Raw genomic sequence first — 27,058 nt, forward strand, 5'->3', positions numbered from 1 at the left:
GCTATTGGCTTGGAGAGGGGAATACAATGGAAGGAGGAGCCTGTCGTACTCGACATTGAAGTGTAGAGGGCGAAAGTCTTCAGACTGGTCAGCTCTTTTCCTCGGGTGTCCTCCACACGATCACAGAAGATGTTCTCCCATGCGTAGAGCTTTAGAAGCTTTATTCCCTTCAGAATCTCTGTGGTCTTTTTGAGACGGTCTGTTGAGTAGTCCTAAAGTAAAGGTAAGAAGTCATGAACTGTTTCATGAGACACAGGAATAGACTATCCCACACATCTGTACATGAAGCTCACCAGTGTACTCTTCTGTGTGTCCGCCAACTTGGTGGCGATGAGGTACTGAACTGGGGCCAGCAGCAAAATGACTCCAGCCCCTATTAAGGCGCTTTCACCCAACAAATTATACAGCAGGATCACTCCCATAATGATCTACGAACAGGAAATAGAAATAATCAAAACAAAGCAATTTATGATAACAACAATATACTGTATATTTTGCTTTGGAAACAGATGATTTAGATAAAAAAAAAATTATAATTTCCAAAAAGACCATACAATGATATACCTGAACTGGCATGGCCCATAGGTTAGGACATAAGAAGAGAAACCACATAAGCTGATTGGTCTCTATGGCAACCAGGTTATTGATTTGGCCGAGGGTCATCTCTCCCATGGACATGTTTGAGGTCGAGAGACGCAGAATTTTATTGTAGATCATCGCCTGAAGGATCAAAACCAATATGCATCTTTTCAAAAACTTTAAGTGCTGATGAAATTCATGGTACAAAAAATATCCTCAAAAGCAGACTCAAGAGGAGGTTGCTATTATATACTACAGCGGTGCAGATCAATGATAAATGTCCTCAAAACATTTCAGCATTTCAGTAGGAACCATTTCTGTCAAATTAATAGTAACTTAAATACTGGATTAAATACTTTATTGACTTGTATGCAGTTGAAGCATCTGTTGATGTTGGCAGTATGGTTCTTTTTTAGCTAAACCCCTGCCCATACCACGCAACTATGTATGGATGGAGCAGGGAGGGCAGTAAATAAACCCCCCAGGGAAAACAGAACAGATCCAGCAGATTTATATAAAATATAATATATTTTTAATTCACAGTGCAATATGTTACAATAGATCATTTGTATTATATTATATAGATTAGACAGACACTTTATTAGAACTCCAAATATAACAAGTTGGTAAATCAAGAACAAGCTGCCGACATATTGAAGACTTACAGTTGATTGAATTACAAAGAGAACAGAATAACATGACAGATGTTGAGATAACTAAATGCAAAGCTGTCAAACAAGAAGTGGAGCTGGTGATGGAGGAGGGTGTTAACTGTTGCTTGCATCCATGCAATGAAAAGGCAGCTGAGAGAAAAAATAAAGGTAGAACTTTAAAAGGATTGCTTTGTTTGGGGACTGCATTGGATTGATAGATGTCATGATCAGCTGAGCCTCAACATACATATTAATGTGACCTGCCTGAACTAATGTTATGCTTGATTTTAAAGACAGACAGAGTCTCTGTACAAGACAAACAGTCTAAATGTTTACTTTGTCTGATATCTTTACTGTGCCTAAATAAAATAGAATTAAATAGTGTAGAAAATAATAGAGTTGAAGAGAACAGGACAGAACAATAGAAAATATTAGAATCGAACAAAACAGAGAAGAGCAGAATAGAATAGAACAGAACAAACCAGTAGACCAGAATAGAATAGAATAGTACAGGTTACTAGTGTTGTAGGTATAATCGTTTTAAGATAGTTTTAAAATCGTTTAAACCTACTTCAATTAAAATGTTAAATGAAAAGTGTATGTAAGACACATCCTGTATACTTATGAGGTGTTCCAGTTGTGGATGGGTAAGGGTTCATAATTTATTGATGGGCTTGTATACTGTTTTATCTTGTTTTTATCTTTAATATTTGTACTATTTTGTGATGCTTTGTAATGCATTTTAGTTATTTATATTGTGAGATGGTATAGGTTGTATTATTGTTCAATTTTGTATTGTTTCTTATTCATGATTGGATGGAACGACAAGTCATTGTTTGTATGTAGGCACCATGAGTCCAAGATACATTTCACTTCAGGGACAATAAAGTGTATTTAATTTCATAATAGAATACAATAGAAAGGACAAGATCAGACCAGAAAAAGTATAAGACTTTGCTATCCTAATGAGGTAAGAATTTGTTATTTTGTTTTGTTAGACACAATAGAGCAGTGAGCGTTGGTGAATTTGAAATACAAATTTGTTTGACTTTCCGTAAACTTACAAGCAGCGCCCCGCGCAGGTTAATGCCAGTTTCTACAGTGACGTAGTAGGAAGCCTGTAGGAATGTTCGCTGCAGTATGAGTGCCAGGAACAGCAGAACGGCTAAAACAGACGTATTCTGCAGCAGCACAGTGGATGACACGAAGTAGATCCCCAAAGTCCTGTTCTCTGTCTGAGAGCAGCACACAAACAGAAAATAAAGACACTCACATTATACATAAAACCACCATTATTTCATAGCTGACTGATGCCATGCACAACCACACCCACCAACACATCACAGAATATTGCTGGTATGAACGTGTGTGTGTGTGCGTGTGTGTGTGTGTGTGTGAGAGAGAGAGAGAGAGAGAGAGAGAGAGAGAGTGATGTGTGTGGGACATTTTCCATGTTGCACAGATATGCACACCTGCTTTGCTTTCACTTTTGTCACTGTTTAGCCACCCATACACAGAAATACTCACACAGTCTGCTGATAAAACCATTTTGACTAGTCTTATGTGGTCAGGGTGGTCTGTTTTGCTGATTTTAGAGGGGTTCTGGGCACTTTTCAGCTGGTCAGGGGAGGAAACAAGCTGGACAATATAAACTAGATAAAACCAGCAAACCACCTTATGCTGGTTTAAGTGGATTTTATTAGCAGAGACACACATATTCACAGACACACACTCCCAGAATATATGCACAGATACCAGAATAACCCAAATGCAGTGATATAAATTATTCTATCATCTAAGACATGTTTATTGTCTGTCAGTGTTTTCCAACACTAGACCAGTAATTTTCTAAACGTCTTGAAAGTGTTTTTCTAATGACATGTGACATCATGGTCATCTGAACAGGGAGAACACTCCATATGAAATCTAATAATGGTTGTCATCTTGGGGCCATATCTCATTTATAGCACTGACACCTTGTGACATCACACAGGAAGTGATAACTGGCAAGGCAAAATTGGAGATAACGGATACATCATACTGTACATTACTGTCACATTGTAATCAGGAAAAATAAATAAACTCTAATTAACAGCAGCACAAATGCCAGAAAGTGATATCTGGAGAAGATAATTTAATAGACATTTATTTGATTTGCATCTTAAATGGTCTAATGAGATGTAATGGATGGAGACCAGAATAAATTAGATCATATCATAGATAGGGCTGTTAGAAAGTGATTGGACTGTGATATTTTTCCATTACACATTAGCATAATTTTCTTACTTTCCTCCATTCCCATTTTTATCCTGCCTCTCCACACTCACACACACTGTCAATCTTAATACACACCTTGTTCATAACAACCTCTGTCCTATTACTCTGATATTCCACAATTCCAGAGATACAGAGTGGCCCGGCAAAGCCCAGCAGGTCAGCCATGTATCGGAAGGTGCTGCTGAGGAGAATAGGCCGCCCAAACGCCCGATACATGGACCTCCAGATAGACGGGGATTTCTCTGGGTCCTCTGTTGTCTGCTATCAAGCAAAGATACATTGGTTAACCAATAATTCTCTCCCCTTAAGGACTGTCAGATCTCAAATTAGTGGCTAAAACATAGTGTAGAAATCAATGCAGGTTTCCCATACCAATTAATTTCCATGACATTTTCAATCTTTTCAGATAATTAGATCAGGACTTTTAGAAAATCATGAAGCTGTAATGAAGACTCAGGCTGGTTGGGATCCATATGCGGTTTATTAGGTAAGTGCAAACTCAGGTCGTACAGGCAGGGTCAGGAAACAGTCAAACAGAGAGAGAGGAGGACAGGCAGGCTCGTAACTTTAACAGGCAGTGGGTCAGGGCAGGCAGCAAACTATCGTAAATGGTAAACAGGCAAGAGCGAAGTAGGCAGGCGGCTAACTATCGTGGTCAGGGAAAAGCAGACTAGGTTGGTACACAGGATAACAAGACTTGGGAATAATCACGCTCAGTAATGTGGCCGGGGCTAACAAGACTTCGCAAGGGAGACATTCACGAGCACGGTTAAATAGACAGGGGTAATGGGTATCAGCTGGGGAACAATCAGACCTGGGTGAGCGAGCTAATAGGAAATGTAGTCAGGGCGGTTAGTACTCGGGCCAGTGCGATCTCCGAAGGCCGGGGGAGGAGGCGCCCTCGCCGGTGTTCGTGACAGAAACACAGAAATTATTATATTTCCAATAAAATGTGTCATTATTTGTCAAAGACTAGAAATCCCAATTTCAAAATTCCTTGATATGTCCAGGTTTTCTAATTCCTGTAACATAATATTGTAGTTAAATGAAAAAGATTCTTCCATAAGAAGTAAAATGTTCACTAAGGACACCTAATTTATAAACAATGATTACTTTTACTTCTTTATTAATTTATCAATTATTATTTTACAAATCTTTTTACAATAGGAATGCTACCAATGTAGCTAATCAAGTGTTTGATGACTCTGTAATCTCTACAGTTTTATATGATCATGCTGTGCATGATAACTGTTTACAACAACCATGGTGGTAATATCATTCTGGCTAGTGACAGTAAAACAAAGTCTGGATCATCATAAACAGCTGATACTTCACACACATATGCTTATATTATGTAATCTCAAAACAACTATAAACCTACAAGTTAGTCAGTCTGCATTTCAATCAAGTATCTACTCTTAAACTTGTGATCTCCCCAACATACCCTCTGTTCATCATAGGCGTCCTTCAGACGCAGATAGTTGGTCAGGGCCCTCATAGCAATAGGCAGCTTTCCAATCTTTTTCAGCTCAATAGGCCTCTTGTGAGCACCAATGATGAGGGGGTTCATCCACCAGTATGTTGCCTTGGAGAGAAGGTTAACGAAGGGCTGGAGGAATCGGACACCAAGGTCCTGCAAGTCCTCAGGGGGCTTTACCCTTTGGGGGTTCGCAAAGAACACGTACCTCTACATATAAGATGGACGAGAGAAACAGGTGAAATTAAATGCTAACATTAAATTGTAGAATGTACAATTACCCTGTTGAAGAGACACATACCACCAGCATGCTGGATGCTTAACCAACAAGACTAAATAGGGCAACCAGCTTCACCTGAAGGATCATGCTGGTTGACCAATTTTGCTGGTGAACAGATTGGCTATGCTAGCAGTCAACAATATGCAGTATCAAACTGCCAATTTTCAAAAGTAAGCTAGAGTAGTACAGATGCTAAAGCAGATCTAAGAAATGCAGAAAAGTAGAGAAAAGAGAGAATATTGTGTAATTTATCTAAAAAGATAAAAAAAGATCAGCCTAGGTAAACTTACCCTGACTCTGATAACGTTGACCTCGACAGCCATGAGCAGGCCGTACAGCACCACCAGCAGAGCTGTGATACAGAAACTCAGTTGTTGCACCCCTAAACTCGCCTCTGCAAATTTCCATAACTTTATCATCTTGGTGATGAAAGCCAGAATCCAGTAGATGAATAAGGCTGTGATGGAAAGAGTGAAAAATCTGAACATTGTTTATACACATAGGGCTCTATTTTCATGAGTGCGTTACACTTTTCGTGTGCTACGTCTTATCCAATTATCAAATTTTTGTGAGAGTGCTAATTCTAAACGCAATTTTCATGCCAGCACAAAGCGAAAGTGGCCATGGGTGGGAGTGTTTGCGCTATATGTGGGTGTATGCGAGCGAACTGGGTGTGTATTGGATGTAAATGAAGTTGTGCAAAGCACAATTTGCTAATTTACTAAGAAATAGGTAATTGCGCTAAGATGTTTCAAAAGCAGGTCTGTTTGAAGCACAGTCTAAAGTCAGTTTTTTTTTTATTGGTTTATTTTTTCATGTTTAAATAAATTAATTAAATTGTTTCAAAATCATAGTCAACCACTAGATGTGAAGTGCATTCTGATACAATCACTGTTAATACTAGCCTTGAATTGCGTGTCAGTAGATGAAAATGATTAATAATACTCTTAAATTCTCTTTAATGTAATGGAGCATAAATTTAAATCCTGATGAGAACCACATTTTCCATGTGTTTAAAAGGAATGTGTCACTTTCATAGAAGCCTGACATTCAACAAAGATGCAATTAATGCAAAAAAATAATATAAAAAATAAACGAATGAACGTGAGTCCACATATCTATTCTTTTAATTCATTGCATACAGTCCATTTACACTTCTAACTTCTTATGAATGTGCTGTCTTTGTTCATATCACTGGTGCTTGACGTAGACTGTGCTGGAGAAGCATCTCCGAATTAAATTGCACTTGACCCAACCCATTAGCGGTTTGCGTGCGTAATTTCGCCAAACACAACTGCGCATAGACTCCATGCATGCTTGCACAAAAATGCCAAAACTTCATGACCATCCCCATGAACTTTGCGTGTATGACTTATGGTATAGTGCTGCACTTCGCGTTTAGTGAAAATGTATGTATATAATCTGTGATTTACAAAATAAGCAGTTGACTGTAATAGTTTTAGGTGTTTTTTGCCTATTATTTATACATTTTTATTTGAATACAATACAGTATACCAGTAAACAGTTCTAAAAGTGGGTTGTATACTATGATTCATCCATTAATCTTATAAATATGAATAAAAAGCAACCACAATATATATGATGCTTATATGAATTGTAACATCACATTTGCAAAATGCAATGACTTACCCAGCAGCAGTTTGGGGAAATTGGCTGTTTCTATATTATGGTAATACACAACTGATGTGGTGGCTGCAATGAAGCCCATAAACGCTGGCATGAAGAGGTGCAGGTGATTTGACTGCATGTGCCTACAATGAGCCATTTATACACAAAAACATACACATAATGTACACAGATCACATCTAATTAATGTCATTGAGTATCCTTGTGTTTTTTTATTTAAGGTCTTAGTGAGGGCTTTAGGTCTTTGTTCACTGCTGCAATAGTCACTTGGGTTGACTATTTTGTTTGAGTGTATTTAAGCTCACGTATTGGAGACAATTCCCTCGGCGATCTCGCACACGTGCACAAACAGCAGTGTGAAGGTAAGGATCCATCGCAGGTTGTGGCCAGGGAAGTGCAACCATGTGTTATGGTGTATCTGCACCTTTGAGCTCTGACTACCCCACCCTGGAAACACACACATCTCAATAAATGATCACATCAATATTATTATATTATATATGTATCATATAATATGATATACATTTTATACAGTTGAATTCAGAAGTTTACATACACCTTAACCAAATACATTTAAACTCAGTTGTTCACAATTCCTGACATTTAATCATAGAAAATATTCCCTGTCTTAGGTCAGTTAGGATCACTACTTTATTTTAAGAATGTGAAATGTCAGAATAATAGTAGAGAATTATTTATTTCATCTTTTATTTCTTTCATCACATTACCAGTGTGTCAGAGGTTAACATACCCTTTGTGAGTATCTGGTAGCATTACTTTGAAATTGTTTAACTTGGGTCAAACGTTTTGGGTAGCCTTCCACAAGCTTCTCACAATAAGTTGCTGGAATTTTTTCCCATTCTTCAGAACTAGTGTAACTAGGCCTCCTTGCTCGCACATGCTTTTCAGTTTTGCCTGCAAACGTTCGAATGGATTGAGGTTAGAGCTTTGTGATGGCAACTCCAATACATTGACTTTGTTGTCCTTAAGCAATTTTGCCACAAATTTGGGGGTATGCTTGGGGTCATTGTTCATCTGTAATGAGCTTTAACTTCCTGGCTGATGTCTTGAGATGTGGCTTCAATATATCACATAATTTTCCTTCCTCATGATGCCATGATTCCATTGTGAAGTGCACCAATCCCTCCTGTAGCAAAGCACCCCCACAATATGATGCTGCCACCCCCATGCTTTACGGTTGGGATGGCTTGCAAGTCTCACCCTTTTTTCTCCAAACATAGCAATGGTCATTATGGCCAAACAGTTAAAAAACAATTTCATTAGATCAGAGGGCATTTCTTCAAAAATATCTTTGTCCCCATGAGTACTTGCAAACTGTAGTCTGGCGTTTTTATGGTGGTTCTGGAGCCGTGGTTTCTTCCTTGCTGAGCAGCCTTTAAGGTTATGTCGATATATGACTAGTTTTACTGTGGATATAGATACTTGTCTACCTGTTTACTCCAGCATCTTCAAAAGGCCCTGTTGTTCTGGGATGGTTTTGCATTTTTTGCACCAAACCACATTCGTCTCTAGGAGACAGAACACGTCTCCTTCCTGAGCAGTAGGATAGCTGTGTGGTCCCATGGTGTTTCTACTTGGGTACTATTGTTAACATGGTACCTTCAGGCATTTGGACATTGCTCCAAAGGATGAACCAGACTTGTGGAGGTCCACAATTTTTTTCTGAGTTCTTGTCTGATTTTTTTATTTTCCCATGATGTCAAGGAAAGAGACACTGAGTATGAATGTAAGCCTTAAAATACATCCACAGGTACACCTCCACTTCAGTACAGAAGCAAATTGGCTAATTGTATAAAGGCTTGACATAATTTTTTGGAATTTTCCAAGCTGCTTAAAGGCACAGTTAACTTCTGACACACTGAAATTGTGATATAAAAAAGTGAAACAATCTGTTTGTAAACAATTGTTGGGAAAATTACTTGTGTCATACACAAAGTAGATGTCCTAAACGTCTTGCCAAAATTATAGTTTGCTAATATTAAATCTGTGGAGTGGTTACCTTTTTTTTTTAATAACTTCATCCTAAGTGTATGTAAACTTCTGACTTCAACTGTATTTGAGAAATCATCATCTAAACCACAAGCCTTCTCTGAGTTTGGCAGTATGGAACCATTTCAATTTTCATTATTAATGTATCGTTTTAGTAATCTCTTAATGTCATTAGCATTCTGTTTCTGTCTCCACCTCTCTTGTTAATTTGTTTTTCTTCTATTTGGCAAATAGTGAAATAATTCTGTGTATTGCTATGGAAAACATTTTCTTATTCCGAGACTGAATGATGATTAGTATTGACACCATTATGACATCAGCCTAAAGGATTTCGAAAAACTAAGAAAATGTAGGAGTCTATTACAGTTAAGGCTCCCTAAGACTCTGATACAGATAACAGTGTTGGCCAAACTAAGCCTCATAGAGTTTCTAGGCAACAGCATTCTTACCAATGAAAAGAATAGGAAAGGTGATAAAAAGAAGAAAAACATGTGGGACAAGGTTGAGGGCATCCACAAAGCAGCCATTGTCCAGGACCCCATTGTCCACACTGTAGGCATTACTACCACTGTCGTTCCCACAGAAAGACAAGGCCATGTCAACTGATTAGACAAAATGAGCCTGAGGGTGCAAAGCAAACAAAGAAACAATCAATCAAACAAACAAACAAACAAACAAACAAACAAACAAACAGTTGTCAATTATTAAATCGTGGATTTTAATATACCACAAACACTCAATGCCCAAAAAAATAAATAAAAAAATCAAGACATTCTATAAAAACACGCAATTGCTCATAAACTGATACTGACTTTTAATCTACAGAATGCCGGCAGGTAAAGAAGACTGGCTGTAATCCTTATTGACATGACTAAGAGGTGTGATAAAGTATTTGTCTCTATTGACCCTGTGCTGCCAATCAGTATAAGAGCAAGATTAACAAACTCTCTCTAGAGATAGTGGCTGGCCTTTACCCTCTTCCAATTAATTTAAGAAGTTGTTTAATTTATCATTTAGGAGAGCTGCTTTATATAACATGGCAGCAGACCATAATGCTTGTTTGTTTGTTTGTGGACAATATAAATTATATCCTCAGGTAGATTATAGCTTATATAAGCCTACAAGTGACCCATCAAACCAAGGCTTTGCCACTTTTTTACATTTATAAATTTTTGGTTAATGAGAAACATACTATACTTGTTTGTAAAAAATATATTTTATTCATATCATAATTATTACTATGTATTATCTTTATGTCACCAGGGACTAAAAATTAATGTTTGTCATTTCAATTTGTTCTGAGTAGAAACTGTATTTTATTTTGTTCCGGTACTCCGCAGTCTCCTTTTCAGTTGGTAACTGGGTAGAATGTAAAAGAACAGTTAATAATGTTCTTTTTAAAATGACAGTATTCTGTGCAAAAGATGGTTGATATAGCAATTGCAGTGTTGCCAGATCTCACAAGAGAAACAAGTTACCTGGGCCTCATTTCCCAAAAGCATCGTAAGTCTAAGTAGATCGTACAATCCATCTTGCAATTCATCTTAGTTTTGTGGACCATTTCCCAAAAGCATTGTAACTTAAGTAGTACTTGAAAATGCTTGTAGATTATCGAGTGCTCTGGAGTAATTGTACAGCGCTAAGAACATCATAAGATCACAGACTTATGCAGACACCTGCAGGACAAATGCGAAATAACACCTGATACAGTTTAAACACCTATTGCTACATTTTATGCTCATTTAATATCAGTATACATAAGTTTTATTTCATTTATTTTTTAACCGAAAAGGCTAATAATAATGATAATAATAATAATAATAATAATAATAATAATAATAAATGCATAAAACTGTTAGTTAATATTAGATGAACAGATAAATTAAGTAAACAAATAAAAGTTATTTGTGGACTAGTGACTGGACACCTCCAGTGTCTTCACTGATCCTGGAAACTTTAATCTCAACCCACAGAGCCATTTTTTTTAAACTAAATATTAAAATACACATCTGATGAACGAAGCAGTAATTGTGTCAAATAAATGTATCGTTCTGCATAAAACGATTGCAAACTGAAATGCAATTATGTGTTGAATTAAGTTGTACATTTAAGAAAATATTTGTAAATATTTCCAGCGAGGTAAATTACAAACGTTTCTAAAGTTACGCAACAAATATAATGAAGTTGCAATGACAAGCAGCACTATACACATTTTAGCACTTCACGTTTATGGACAGCGTCTAGTGTAGGCCTACATTGCGCTTGTAACACTCCTAACCACTAGGAGCAACCTCTTTTCCCAAAATTCAATAAATGGTTGTCATTGGCAGGATCATACACAGGGCCTCCATTGTCTTCACTGATCCAAGAAATATTCATCTTGGACAAATAGAGCAATTTGTGAAAACAAAATATAAAAAATGCACACCTAATGAACAAAGCAGTGATTGTGTAAAATAAATAGATTATCCCACACAAAATTATTGCAAAACAATATGTAATTAAATTAGGTTAAATGTGTATAAACATTTCCAGTCAGGTAAATAACAAATATGTATAAAGTTACGCACAAATGTAATGAAGCTATAATGACGAGCAACAATTTATGGTCACATTTCAGCACCTTGCTCACGGAAAGTAACTCTCTTAAGTATCACTTAAAGTAAGTCCTTGCCTCACCTATGTTAAGCACAGTTTTGTTAAAATTGCTGGTAGAAAATGCTCTTAACAAATAAGATCAATCGCTATTGGGAAATGGTGCCCTGATCTGAAAAACAAGCTCAATATTAGGCCTTGCCTAAAATAAGCACAAATATGAGCAGTTATTTTTTTTCTCTCCCCATGTGAGGGATTTATCGGCATAGAAATCATTCCAAGCATAGTATACAGTACCCTATATAAAATCACTTTTCAGTAAATATTTTTGTAATATTAAATATATCCCCATAAATCTAGAAAATATTTCAAATATACAAATATACATCTGGCCATCTAAAATCAATTAATAGTTATTTATTAGCTTAAAATAATATAGCTAATTATTTTCTTTGAATTGTTTAATAGTTGTTTAATCATTTTATTTTATTTTTATAATTTATTTTAATTACAGACCTGCTTCTGAGTCCAAACCTGGCAGCATTAAATCTGTATTATGCATTATAGCTAACCAGTCATACTGATTCAGTTAAGACTTGTAAACAACCTAGAAATTACATTTTAACCTCAATATTTTAACATGCATCTGGATTAATCATGCATGTTTTTGTAGTTATTATATATAGTTGCCAAAAGGGTCTTCAGCATGTCACAGAAGGCCAAATCCACAATGTACAATAAGCAAAGAAATGCGTAATGCAGCAGTTTCCTTCAGGATCAAAGCACATGCTTATCATGTTCAACTTAAAGCCACATTTTTTCGGGCAAGAGGAAGTGGTGTACTTCCGAACATTTACTGTGATAAACCCTTTGGCCTTTGGTTTTATGAAGAAGAAGAAAAAAAATACCGAAATGAAATTGAAATTAACTGGTAACCAGCATTTTAAAACAATGTTTTCACTCCGGAACACTTGAATGTGATTTTGTTCCCGTTTTCTGTTACGTTCTGCAAAAACTTCATTTTCAGTTTTCGTTTCCATTAGGCTACTTGGACCCTCCACAAACATTTGGTCTCACAGAAAAGCACAATATGTCCTTTTTAACATAACACAGTGTCATTAAAAAAGAGTTATTAAAAAAACTGCGCTACAGCGGACCAAAATGAATGACAGAGTCTCAGCTGTTTATGTAGTCTTGGGTGAAGTGAAATTAAGTGAACTGGTATGTAAAGTCCCATGACAAGTGCATCAAAATAGACTCATAAACCCCATTATATAATAAACTCCTCCAAAAACTTTCCCACTCACTGCCTCTCTCACAAGTGTGTCAAATACTGCTGTTCATTATTTATTATAAGTTCCCACCCACTTAGAAAATTATTGAAATTACGCCAAACGTTGCTTGACATCCTGACATTGTCTTTCCTACCTCTGATTTCTGACCGCTAGAATTTTGCGCGTGAATTGTAAATAAAACAGTGAACCCAACATTAACAGTTCTATAAATATTTACAATCACTAACCGGGGTAATATACCTGCTTTAAAACGTTTTCATGCCCGTTGTCTGGAGTTGTAGAAAGTAATTCACAGGGAATATTATTTTTAGCTGCGGTGTATCAGCTGCTCGTGGTCTCTCTATTTCGCGCGCGCTCGCTATTGGGGTCGGATTTCCAAACTTGAACAGGAATGTTAGCATGAATGTACAGACCCTTCTGAGAAGATATAGAGCTACTTTAACTATATGTCTGTGTCTCAAAACCTTAAGCGGCCTGCCTAAAGAGCATTTTTGGCCACCATAGGCGCGTGCATGATGCCCAAAACTGCTATGTAGATACAGTAAAGGAGGACATTGTAATTGACAGAGTCAAATCATTTAGTACATTTCCAATTTTGCATCACATTTAACATTAAAGTATCACAAATGTAGATTTTTTTCTGACATCTGCCTTTCTTACACGAGCTTATCTGACAAAGAAAAAATATATATACATAGGCTACATTCATATTTTGACCTTGTTTTGGTGTGTTACAGTGGAGCATCGCATCGCGCGCAGATATCAAATTAATTCAGTGACTCGGTTTATAAACATGGCTATCAAATGTAACTACTATGCAACGCAATTATAAAATAGACAACCCACCATAAAGGCTCCTAGCATCCTTCAGGATTAACGCTGAGATGCGTTGTAACCCCGGCATTTGTATATATTTATTTACACTCAGATGCAATAAACCAAGATTAAAGTCACACTCACTTAAATAACTGTGTCCGTTTGTAGCTTATGCGATCAATGTTCCGACATCACCGGTAATACGCTGAATATGATGTTGAATGTATCTTGGTGTCCTTGCTGTATTGACGAATTCGTGCATCGCCCCCCTGTCCTTCGGCGTGATGTTGCTATGGCGTCAGATACAAAAGAGGCATGCCGATGCGCGAGCGCGTCTCCTCTGATGTAGGTCACTTTAAGTATAACGGGATACTAGTGAAGATTTGCAGGCTCAGATTACAATAACATTTAAGGTTGTATCATATTATTCAGACTAAAATAATGTGTTACTAAAAGAAACATTGGCGTTGGTCCATTGTCTGTCAAATTAACTGGAAATGATGCACACATTTTCCTCAGGTTTCAGGTTTGTACTTCAGTTTGAATGCTGAAGCTATGCTAAGAAACAAAACAATGTACACAGTTGTCTATTTATTTATTGCATTGCAAATAACATAACAAACAATAACTTATGAAAATGTAAAACGTTTCCAAGGACATATGCAAACCTTAAAGAAATAGTTTACCCAAAAATGAAAATTCTCTCATCATTTACACACCCTCACCCAGATGTGTATGATTTTCTTTTTCTCCCCTGTAGAACACAAAGATTTTTAGTATAATATCTCAGCTCTGTTGGTCCAGACAATGCAAGTGAATGTGTACCAAAATGTTGAAGCTCCAAAAAGCACATAAAGGCAGCATAAAAGCAATTCACAGGACTTTAGTGGTTATATCCATATCTTCAAAAGAGATGTTATAGGTGTGGGCAGGGTACTCCAAGTACAAGAGTAGAAGATACTCCAGGGCCCTGGAGATTACCGTTTCACTACCAGTCATCAGACTGGGGTGGAATGTTGTTATTCTATGACAAAACATGGACGGGTTTAGTGGACAGGTTTTTGCACCCCGTTTCCTAATTTATATTAGCGTCTCCTGCTGAACCCATACATACGTGTCCTCCCGCGAACATCGACACAGGAGAATAGGGTACCGGATGCAGCGACTGGATCCCTCCCTAGGAGTTCAAGGCCCCCCTGCATTAATACGGCCCTGGGTGTGGGTGAGAAACAAATCAATATTTAAGTCCTTTTTTTACTAAAATTTCTCCTCCCTACCTAGTAGGTGGCGACATGGGCAGAACAGGGAAGAGAACTCCTTCCTGTATTTGAAATAAAAACTGTCCCAAAAGTTGTTGAGCTGGGGTGGGGTGATGGGAGGTGCGATGTTCAGCCGTTAAAGAAGAATGTGAAAGTGGAGATTGATAGTAAAAAAGGATTTAAATATTGACCTGTTTTTCACCCAATCCTATATTATTGCTTCTGAAGACATGGATTTAACCACTGGAGTCATCTGGACTACTTTTACACTGACTTTATGTGATATTTGGAGCTTAAAAATGTTGGTACCCATTCACTTGCATTGTGAGGACCTACAGAGTTGAGATATTCTTCTAAAAATCTTTGTTTGTGTTGCAGCAGAAGAAATAAAGTCATATGCATCTGGGATGGCATGAGAGTGAGTAAATGGTGAGAGAATTCTCACTTTTTGGTGAACTATCCCTTTAAATTATCTCATATTTTATAGATCAATGGTTCTCAACCATGGCTTCAGGACACAGATTATAAAATGTGACGACCCAGCACAATACCAAAACCATAAACCAAATCTGTGGTCTTATTTTAATTTACGATGGATCATTTTGTTAATGTTTTTTAAGTATTATGACATGTCATGCAATATGCTAAGTTTGGCTAGCTTCTAACAAGTGAACTTGCATCAGAATTCAGCATTGTAAGATTGTAAGAAAAATGTAAAATATTTATTTTACATTTTATTATTTGCATTTCACATCATGTCTCCCTGCTGTGTGTGACCCTGTACTGTAAAAAAACATCCATAATTTTAATGGTAAAATATTGTAAAAATTCAACAGTAAAAGAAAACGTTAATTGGTTAACGGGTAGTTACTTTAACATATCTGGTAAAAAAATATAAAATATTTAACAAGACAACACATTTAATTTTTCTTCAATAAAATGTATCTTTTTATTGAATAATTAATGGTAAATATTATGTTTAACAAGAGAATAAATGTGATTTGTGTGCGTGTGTGTTTGTGTGTGTGTGATTAACTTTAAGTCATCGTGTGGCCTTTTGCTGTTTCTACGGTGATTAGCAATTAAATTTTAAGTGAAAATCAGATTTTTATAATTCCAGAAGGTTATTATTTTAAGTTTATATCATTTAATAATATAAACTGCAGTGAAGCATGATGAGAACTGCTGTAGGGATGCGGAAGAGTGTGTGAACAAGGGAAGTGAGGGTGTGTGAGAGGTTGAAGAAACACTGGGGTTGTATGGGGTTTATGAGTCTACTTTTTGTGTGAGTGTGTATGTGCAAAGACCAGAAGAGGGCAGCCCCAACTCAGCCCTTTCCCCATTATCCACAGGAAGAAGTACAGGAAGCAGCCCATGTGTGAGCCATCAAAGACCCTGTGGTGACACCCAGAGCCTGGGATGAGATGTAGCAGAGATTGAAGAATTATAGTGACCGCGGGGTCAAATAAAACCTCTTTGAGAAAGTTTCAGTTTCCCATAACTAAGCTAAGAATAAACTATTTCCTCACTTATGCATGCGATGTGCATAATCCACAGAGTAACATTAAAATACTGCCACACTCTTAAAGACGCTCAACTGACAAAAAGGAGTGATTCATGTTATCCAATCCTGTCAAATTATTCTTCTCCAGTTTGGATCTTTAGTTATTTTAAAGGTAGTTGACAAGAAATACTTTTGGAAAGTTGACATGTCCTGCGATGATAACATTTAAACAGAATTTTGAAATCTTTTCTATAAATATTACAGCTTGAATGCAGATTTTATGACCAAGTATTAATTGAGAGACTATATGGAATATTTGTGCTTTTAATAATTCATTTGTCACACTGCAGGACCATTTTAAATTAATTAAGGCAAAATGGTGATTAGATGCACAAAATGGTGGAAAACTTGACCAGTTACAGGACCTAAGATATACAGTTTCCCTTATGAGTCAAATGCAAAATCAAAATCTTGATTAAAACTTGAAGAAGAAAAAAATGACTTGTTTTGTATCAAACACTAAACACTCTAATCAGTGGAATTGCATACTTGGATATAAAAATTGGGATTGCAATATGTTTTTGTTTTATATATATATTTTTTTTCGTAAGAATGAGTAGTGTGTTCTATTACAAGCTGTGCCATAACAATTTTCCTGTTGATGGAAACGTTAGCTTGACAAAAAAAAATATTTTCTAGGGATAGCCATTACTTAGTCACCTGAGGAGAATTATAACCTTAGTGCTGACCTTGATGTCAAGGAAATGCTGGGATACTGGGAGAACTTTGTATGGCGGGACATCTACAATAGGAAATAGAAAATGATTTTGTCTTTCACTTTGTTACTCACATGTGAAATCATAGGGAATGAGGGTAACTCAGTATTGCATATGATGCTCAGCTCTAGCGGGCTGCAGCACTAAACAGGAAGTCTAACCTCTATTGTCTTCATGTGCAAAAGCATCTTGGTATTTATAAAGGCAATAATCAATTTAATCAATTCGAGAGAGAGAGAGAGAGAGAGAGAGAGAGGAGAGAGAGAGAGAGAGAGAGAGAGTACAGTCAGAGTCATTAACACTGTTTAATTATCAAATATGCATTTGTGTGTCTGCTGCACATTGTTTTTAAACTTGTTTTCTTTTCCCCCACATATTTATTGTTTATACTGTACAATATCCTTTTAATAGCCTGTGGCAGGACGGAGGGTGGGGCCGGGTCGTGATCCTACGCACCCGGTCCCGTATTAGTCTAATCAAGCCTCCATGGTATAAAGGTCGACTGCAGGGTGTCGTGCGTGAGAGAGAGAGATTGTTAGCGGACATGTCCGTCATGTGTGTGTGTTTATGTTGTCTTTTAAGTTTCCCATTAAAATATTATTTATATTGAAAAGCCGGTTCTCGCCCCCTCTTTTCCATTGAATACCTTTACACTGGTGCCGAAGCCCGGGAAGGAGGAGGGATACGCCGTAGTAGAGTTCTCGCCACTAACGTCCACCCCAATGGAGCAGCCGCGGCCATCTACTGGGGGACGAGGAGCCCAGCCGCCTGAACGAGGACGATGGCCGCCGACTGCGAGGGGAGAAGGGGCTCCTAGCCGACCGCCTGGAGCGGGAAGCGCCTACCAGCCGCTGAAACGCGGCAGGGTTTAAGACCGATGACCTCGAGCGGGGAGGGGCTCACTGGTGACTGCCTGGAGCGAGAGGACCGCTGACAGGGGCGGGGAGACCCCTTCTGTTCCCCGAGAATGCAGCGGGGTGTTCTGTCCGCCAGGGGCTGGAGGACTGCCTCGGATCCACCCGGAGAGGCATGGCTGTCGTCCGATAAAGGGTGGAGGAGTGGCCGAGGAACAAGCTGCGGCGTATCGGAGAACTGGCGAATAAGAGTTTTTGTTTTTTTTTCATCTCTCTCTCCTCTCTCGCTCTCACTGTCGCTCTGTGTTGGCCTTTATCCTCTTTTAAATTTTACAGTATTTTGGATTGTACTACACTGTTACAGGAAGTACCCCCCATTTTAATTATTTCTGTTTCCCTCCCCATGTCCCCTCCCTCGTTCAGGTAGATGGGGATAACCTGCCGGTAGACAGCGCGGAAGGCGCGCCCTCCCCCAGGGAAAGGGGGGGGGTGTACGTCAGGCCGGGGGCTCCCCAGCCTGAGAGAATGAGGGAGGAATGTGGCAGGGCGGAGGGTGGGGCCGGGTTGTGATCCTACGCACCCGGTCCTGTATTAGGCTAATCAAGCCTCCGAGGTGTAAAGGTCAACTGCGGGGTGTCATGCGTGAGAGAGAGATCGTTAGCGGACATGTCCGTCGTGTGTGTTTATGTTTTCTTTTAAGTTTTCCATTAAAATATTATTTATATTGAAAAGCCAGTTCTCGCCTCCTCCTTTCCATTGAATACCTTTACATAGCCATTGCTTTGGCAATTCTGAACTGAAATGAACAGAGAGAGAGAGAGAGAGAGAGAGAGAGAGAGAGAGAGAGATCTTATCATCTAAATACACTTGCTCTTAACCTAGTTAATGAAACTCAACAAATGATTGACTCCAGCTACAACCCTAAACCATTATTAAAGAAATTGACAAAAGATAATCATGATAAAACAATAAAAATGTCTCGGTTACTGTCTTTTCTCTTTATGTTTTCTCTCCACAGAGTATTTAATTCGGCTGGGGCCATCTAACTCTATTATATACATCAGGGAAGGTGTTCTTTTCCTTTCCTATTCTTTCAAGGGGAAAAGACCCTGCGGAGACCACATCCTGCCCAAAAGGGAGGTCAACATATGGCAATATGACAGATGGGGTCTCTGCCCATGCATGGAAGAGGCGTGGTGGTAAGTCCTGCCTCGAAGTGGAGGAGCTCTACAAACACAGCGACCAGGGGCAGAGAGAGCTCTGCCCAAGGGAGACGCGGGTCTGCCGACAGGGAGACCGTACCACTGAAAATACATCACAGGATTTACCGGAATATTCGGAACCTGTGGAGCATATTAGTACCCGTAGTGGGTCTGGCTGCATATTCCTCTGCCGAATTTGTGAGCCACAGGGCTAGGGAGGAAGGACATCCAGGGTCCAGGACTTTGTGAACTCGACCGGGGGTAAAAGCATACGTTTTCGCCTCAGGGGAAGTGAAAGGAGCTATACGCAAGCGAAAGACCCTTGCCAGCTGTTCCATATTACCAAACTCTACCTGTTCATACTTGAAAGAACACAGAACGAAACTGGCTCAACCGGTTTCAGGATCCCGGAGGAACCCAGAGATTGTAAAATCTCGAACTTATTGGGTGTTGCCCAGGCCGCTGCTTTGCAGATGTCCGCTAGAGAGGTGCCATTGGCCAGTGCCCACGAGGATGCCATACCCCTTGTAGAGTGTGCTCAAACCCGCACGGCCTGGGTATAGTAGGACAATGCAATGCATCCACGATCCAGTGGGCAAGTCTCTGTTTGGAAACAGCGTTCCCTTTCTGCTGTCCACCAAATCTTCTAAAAGCATCTAAAGCTCTGTACAATCCAAGTAGATGCACAAAGCACGCATCGGACACAGCAACGATAAGGCTGGGTCTGCCTCCTCCCAGGGCAGCACTTACAGGCTCACCACCTGATCCCTAAAAGGGGTCATGGGAACCTTGGGCACATAGTCTGGTCGGGGTCTCAGAATCATGTAAGAGCCTTCTGGACCAAACTCCAGGCATGTTTCGCTGACAGGGAATGCTTTCAGGTCCCCGACCCTCTTAATGGAAGTGAGCACAGTCAGGAGGGCGGTCTTTAATGAGACAGCCTTTAACTTGACTGACTGTAGGGGCTAGAACAGGGCTCTCTGAAGGCCAAGCAGGACCACGAAGAGGTGTCATGAGGGGAAGAGGTGCAGCCAAGGAGGGTTCAGCCTCCTGGCCCCTCTCAGGAAACTGATGATCAGGTCATGCTTACCAAGGGACTTACCTTCAACTGTGTCATGGTGCGCTATGTACACTATGTACACCTTGAGGGTGGAGCGGGACAGCTGGTTCCAGAGGTCTGGGCATGGGTGCCTGATGGTGCCCTGTCCCTGAGAATGAAGGTCCTTCCTCAGGGGAATTTTCCAGGGAGGTGCTGTCAACAGGAGTGTGAGGTCCGAGAACTAAATCTGGCTGGGCCAATACGGTGCCACAAGGGTGACTTGTTCCTCGTCCACCCTGACCTTGCACAGGGTCTGTGCAAGAAGGCTCACTGGGGGGAAAGCATATTTCCGCAGCCCCCTGGGCCAGCTGTGTGCCAGCGCGTCTGTGCCGAGGGGGGCTCCTGTCATTGTATGCCAGAGTTGGCAGTGGGAGGATTCCTGGGAAACGAACAGGTCTACCTGTGCTTTGCTGAATCGACTCCAAATCAGCTGGACCACCTGGGGGTGGAGTCTCCACTCTCTGCTGAGCATTGCCTGCGACTACAGCACGTCCAATGTGGTGTTGAGGCTACCTGGGATGTGAGTGGTCTGCAGCTACCTCAGCCGCTGTGACTCCAGAGGAGGAGATGATGGGCGAATTGTCACATGTGAGGAGAAAGTATGCCGCCTTGGCGATTTATATACACTACTGTCACTGTTTTGTCCGACCGGACCAACACGTGCTTGCCCCGGATCAATGGAAATGGCCTCCGCAGGGCGAGCAGTACTGCCAGCAACTGAACACTTGCTGTAGGGGAACTCCTGCCTGTAGAAACGCAAGGTCTGTCCAAGGGCTGAATAAGTGGCGGCAGAGGGGCCTAACAGCCACGCGATGTGTGCTGCGGCGCCATGCCCATCTCAGGACTCGAGTCTGAAGCCAGTGCTAAAGCGGCCTCATACGCATCAACTCGAGCAGCGTGACCGCCTCCAAGGATGCCATATGCCTCAGGAGCCTCTGAAAGTCTTTCAGTGAGTTGAATGAGTTCAGGCAGTTCAGCACTGACTGCACGTGTTCCCTTGTGAGGCGTGAAATCATTGACACTGAGTCTAACTCCATGCCAAGAAATGTGATGCTCTGAACCGGGGAGAGCTTGCTCTTTTACCAGTTGACCCGAAAACTTATGACCACGAACCAATCTTGATGCCGGACGCACGTCAAAATCTGTTTCTTCATCAGCATCTTGAACGGGAGTCTGTGTAAGGCCCAGTTCAGAACTCGCGGGTCCAAGATTGGCCGCAACCTACCACCTTTCTTTCAGTATGATGATTTAAGGGCTGTAGAACTGTTTCCTTCTCTTGACGTGCATTCAGCTAGCTGATACACAACCGCTCAGCTCCGAAAGAAACAATCTGAATGAGAGTGGGCATTCCTTCTCCTTTTATAACCATATGTCTGGGGGAGTGGCATCCATATTTCACTCACCAATTCCCATTGGCCTTTTCTCAAAGACTGAGGTGTTTCGGGGCTCTCAAGAGTGACCCCTAGTGCCACTACATCGACACAACGTCAAGTGAGTGACAGAAGGGGAACAGTTTTTTGCAGTACACTTTATTTTCTCTTTAGTCACACACGGTACAGATGTAATGAACTCAAAGCGGATCTCCCATTGAAGTCACGCAGCAACTTTGCTCACCTCTTGCCCATACATATGTCAAACAGGCGATGCTCTTTGGATACTTTGCGGTTTTATGTTATTCCTGTTAAGGGGATTGGAAAATGAGCGCAGTCCTCTAAATAGCAGGCTAGTAGCTACAAGTTTGTTTACTCATATTGGCTGCCGACTGCTCGTGTTTCTCATTGCTTTGTGTGTCATACTTGTTTGAGCAATCACAGGTTGCAGCATCTACATCGCACCAACCTACCCTGGAGTAGCAGCTAAAAAGTCCCTCTAAACAACTAGTTCCTCATGTGCAAAAATGACGAAAAGTAATAGTTCCAGGTAAGAGTACCTGAAACTTGCTTTAATTTCTGTATTGAGAAAGGGCCTTATGTCTGAGAGCTTGTATGTGGTCAAAAGACTGAATGGTCTGCTTTGAACTCCATTGCCAGGCATTCTTCTCATCTCCCCTGCCACAGTGCTTCTTTCTGGTACAGCAACAGGAGAGACAGTAAAGGAACAGGAGTAATAAGCCACACTGCATTTACTTTGACTATACAGCCTCTCAGGCATATCTCAGAATTCTGTAATAATGACCAACAAAGTCTTTGTGGTGTGAAGTCTACAAACAAATTCTATGATGAGCCAACATTATACAATCAGGTTTAAAACCGTGTATGTACTGTCTTTTTGACTGTACATGATGTGCTCATAAACTGTTTGCAGAACTTTCTGCCTGAGGTGATATACAGGTGATCCGAACTGGAATCAAAAAAGAGGTTTTTGTTCACCCCACCATCTGCGCGTTCCCCTGGAATCCTCTGATAAAATTCAGAATGGCTGGGACCAAGATGCACCTGCAAGATGAAAGATTAGAGGTTATGAGTAGTGGGATACACAGCAGTCATTTACATTCATTCATTTTTATCCAAAGCAATTTACAAGTGGTCATTTAAGAGGTGGTCACACTAGGCTTTGAGCATACAAAAGTATTTTGGACATCGTAACACAGAGGATATGATGTCACTCATGAGGGCTTGTGGTCTTATTCAGTACTGGGTAAGTTACTTTAAAGTAGTAATCCACTACAAAGTACTAATTATTTCTCTAAAATTGTAATTCAATTTAATTACTAATTACATAATTGAAAAAGTAATCGCATTATCAATTACTTTACTTTTAATTTACTTTCTAAAAACTTTTCGCTCAACAAATTTTAAATGTTTATATTTCTTCCTTCATTGTTACACACATGTCATACATTCAGCACCACACATTTCTCTTTCACAATGACTTGTTACAGGGCCATAATTCATGTATTTTACATACTGTAAATAATACACTGCCTGACCAAACAAAAATGTGCAGTTTGGATTTAAATATGCAGATACTCAAGAGCCTATAATTGGATCATTATTGCAATGATTAATATATTTCAGCTGGCAACAATTCTTTAACCCTAACTGATGCCATGTGTAGCTTCTCATTCTTAAACAACCATGTCGGAAGGCTAATCTCATAGCCGTGGAAAATATATTGTTATGTTTCAGAAGGGGCAAATTATTGGCCTGTATCAAACAAAGAAAACAAGGAGATTGCTGAAATCACTGGAATTGTGCTAAAAACTGTCCAATGCATTATCAAAACTTGGAAGGATATTGGTGAACTGTCAGCTTCATGGAAGAAAAATGTATTACACTACCTTTTTAACTAAATAGTAATTAGATTACAGTAACTAATTACTTTGTAGTTTGATAACACCAACACTGGTCTTGATAAAAATATATCACAAAATAGCAAAAAGTATTCTAATCTAAATATTAAAATATACCATCTACTCAATTTCCTGCAACAACAAAAGTATGCAGCATTAAAATATGTATTCTTTATATTGAGCCAAGAGCTCAGCGTGATGTTATGATCTTCTATTGGTTAAATGTCTTCTTGTCTGCAGCAGAATGCAAAATGTCTCTGCATGAGCTTGTGTTTCTGGCGAATTTTGAAGAAAGTAAATGGAACATGTAGTCTAATGTGACCACACCTTCAGACAATAGGGTGTGTCCAACTTGAACAACTGAGATTTAAGTTCCTTTCTCAAGAAGACCATATTAGTATCATCCCTTATGGGGTTTGAACCAACATCCTTTTGGTTACCAACCCACATCATTAACCACTAAGCCACAATCAAACTCTCAAAGGTCGCAGAGTTCAAAAAGAATGTATGAAGCAGAGCCAAAAAACAAAAACCCAACTCACCCCAACTCATTTGCTCAAACAGATCTCCTCAGTCTTGGAGATGTAGGGTGAATAAACAGTCTTTGACTTGCCATCCTCCAGAAACTCTCCATTGTGGCATAACTCAATCACCTCTTCAAACATTGCATTGATAATGCTAAGTGGGTACAAGCACAAAGCTGATCAGCTGCCGTCCTCATCCACACTGAACACTGCAACTAGAACTATATTGTTTGGATTTGCAGGAGTGATAGTCTGTGCTAGAATTTCTCCAGGAGTGGCCAGATGTGCCGTTTGGACCTTGTTGAACGTGTTCTCTTGAAGTTCAATGTTGATGGTGCTGTTGAGCTGAAGATCAGTGTAGAAATATTAATGATGGTCGTCCTCAAATTGGCATGCTATGAAAGTGAATTTTCTACTAAATTAGTATATTAGTAGATAGCCGTTATCCTTGAACTCATGACTTAAGTCATGGAGGTAGCGCTGAACGAAAGGGCTGGTCTGGACGGTGGACACTTCAACTATGTTCTCGAAGACATACATATCTCCATCAGAGTGCTGATGAGTTTTGAACTTTCCAAGCTATCGTAGCCCTTCCCCACTAGAAACACGTTGAGGTTAGCTTTGGAATTATTGTCTGTGAAATACAAAATCACGCCCACCACAGCGACAGGCTCCTTAGTGCTCGCCACGAATGTCTTCTCAACTTTGGAATCTCTCTAGCACTCTACTTTCTCCACACTGCTGAGGTTCACCAAGGAACAGATGCCTCTGAAAATGCTACCACACATGACCAAAGTGCTGTTGGCAGAGTTGACCAGCAGGAGTTTGTTAATGTTGAATTTCTTTTGCGTCGGCACAATGTGCAGTAATTTGGAGAGTGCAGTGTGGGTTGTCTAGTTTAGGGCCTGTCATGGCATTGCTCTCAAGTCGCAGGTTTGACTTCAGTTGATAGATGGCATTGATGGCACCCAGGTAGATTCGACCTGTTTGAGGGTGCTGAACAACATTTTTGATGACAGTAGAAGAAGAAAAATTAGTCTGAGGCCTACAGCAATACAAGCCAAAACACAGCAGCAGGTACAACACTGCTAGGGCCCCCACGCCATTTCTTAAAGATAAAGAGAACAAGATACAAATCACATAAACAGGTTAAATCACCCAAATTACTGCAAGCACAGAAAACATTAGAGTGGAAGTTAAGTGCTCAATCAGAGGGAGTGCCTGATGCAGGCATAATTGAAGGTGGCTCAATTCAATACAATCATATATTGTATGTGAGAAATGTAAACATTATTTTTACGGCAAAAATACATTAAATAGTTATTCACCTTTTGGGAATGAAACTTAGTTCACTCCACGATGCCAGTGGCCCTTACAACAAAATAAGTTCAGCAAAGTAAGGTTAATTGGAAAATAAACAAAAAAAATTACAATACACAGACAATGGAAGTGATGATGCAAATTAAGAATTAATTTAGTTAGCTGAGTATTTGGTGAGATTTCATGCATGGTCATGCATGGCATGTATAAGGAACCAAAAAGCAAGAGTTTGAGTGAATGAAACTTAAGAGTCTATATAGAATTTGGATGCACATGATATGATGTAATTCCTCCAGTAAAGAAAATTGAAGAAATTATAAACAACCAATCAATACTTACGTGATAAGTGCGTCACAAAACAGGATATGTTGTTCTGCAAAGCGGTGCAAACTCATACTATGTGGCCAAAGTGGTTTCTCTAAAATAGATGGATTGCGAACATAATTTATGCTAGAACTGCAAACAGCAGAACATTTTGTGGGAGTGGTCCACAGTGATGATATCGGCTGCGTGCAAACAGCACATGGAAGGGAGTGAGAGTCCAGTGATTCTTTCAACTGTTTTTAATGTGTTGCAGGGCTTAGCTGTCTGAAGTTTTGCAATATGCATAAACACATAAGTGAGTATACAGTGCAACATATTGAATCCGTGAAATAAAGCAATGATTCTAGCTTCTAAAATTCGTGTGAAAGGGATACATGCACAGTTAAAATAAAGTTGAGCTAACTTTAAATTAGTTAACATTTTACAAGCACTTTTTTTTAGTAAACTCATCCAAAAATAAAATTTCCAAAATCAAATTGCCAAGTATATCCAAGAAATCTGACAGACAACGTTAAATTAGCTTGTTCATCTAATACACACGGTTAATGTGGCTCGGGATAGGGAAGTTTGGGGCCCCCTGCTGGAGGAGCTTCCCCCGCGACCCGACTTCGGATGAGCGGTTGAAGATGGATGGATGGATGGATGGATGGATCTAATACACACAGTCCATTGAATTTAAACATTCTTGTAAAGACAACTAAATAAATATTGTTATTTCAGCAAATTTGGCAATGCAAGAAATTAGAATCCATTATTATATCATTGTTTGATTTGTAAGACTTTGGCTACTTGAGATAATATCTTGAGAGTATAAGATATTATGTCCATAAGATCATTAGATGAGATGAACATAGCTTTTCAGTGCTACCTTTTTTTGGCATTCTTAACTCTTTTTTTTTAATACAATCCCCTTTTCTCCCAATTTGGAATGCCCAATACCGACTACTTAGTAGGTCCTTTTGTGGTGGAGCAATTAATCACCTCAATCCAGGTAGTGCAGGACAAGTCTCAGTTGCCTCCGTTTTTGAGACCGTCAATCCGCGCATCTTATCACGTGGCTCGTTATGCATGACACCACGGAGACTCCCAGCACGTGGAGGCTCATGCTACAACTTACCATGTGCCCAGAGTGAGAACCACTAATCGTGACCACAAGGAGGTTACCCCATGTGAATCTACCCTCCATAGCAACTGGGCAATTTGGTTGCTTAGGAGGCCTGGCTGGAATTTGAACTCATGACTCCAGGGGTGGTAGTTAGTGTCAATACTGGCTGA

At 39.6% G+C, this 27,058-nt stretch overlaps 1 protein-coding gene and 1 pseudogene across 5 annotated transcripts in view; both read right to left on the minus strand.

Annotated features, from left to right (window-relative positions):
• Positions 1-13,957, minus strand: part of LOC127637457 (ATP-binding cassette sub-family C member 9-like) — a 43,926-nt gene extending 29,969 nt beyond the window's left edge. For 4 of the 5 annotated variants that reach the window (XR_007969752.1, XM_052118532.1, XM_052118531.1 and 1 more), the window contains exons 1-11: positions 13,774-13,957; positions 9,373-9,544; positions 7,219-7,360; positions 6,917-7,038; positions 5,557-5,723; positions 4,954-5,196; positions 3,585-3,770; positions 2,297-2,467; positions 565-720; positions 294-428; positions 50-212 (exon numbers count right to left, since the gene is read on the minus strand). Coding sequence is in view for 4 of the 5 variants with exons in the window: in XM_052118532.1 (XP_051974492.1) it covers positions 50-212; positions 294-428; positions 565-720; positions 2,297-2,467; positions 3,585-3,770; positions 4,954-5,196; positions 5,557-5,723; positions 6,917-7,038; positions 7,219-7,360; positions 9,373-9,520 (1,633 nt within the window). In the remaining variant the exon portion in view is untranslated. The remainder of the gene's footprint in view (positions 1-49; positions 213-293; positions 429-564; positions 721-2,296; positions 2,468-3,584; positions 3,771-4,953; positions 5,197-5,556; positions 5,724-6,916; positions 7,039-7,218; positions 7,361-9,372; positions 9,545-13,773) is intronic. The other variant, XM_052118533.1, reaches the window with a different exon arrangement.
• Positions 13,958-15,257: 1,300 nt separating this feature from the next.
• LOC127637192 (plexin-B2-like) lies at positions 15,258-25,867 on the minus strand (annotated as a pseudogene).
• Between the last annotated feature and the right edge of the window lie 1,191 nt (positions 25,868-27,058).

The sequence above is a fragment of the Xyrauchen texanus genome, chromosome 45 (genome assembly GCF_025860055.1).
Source record: "Xyrauchen texanus isolate HMW12.3.18 chromosome 45, RBS_HiC_50CHRs, whole genome shotgun sequence".
Lineage (NCBI taxonomy): Eukaryota > Metazoa > Chordata > Actinopteri > Cypriniformes > Catostomidae > Xyrauchen > Xyrauchen texanus.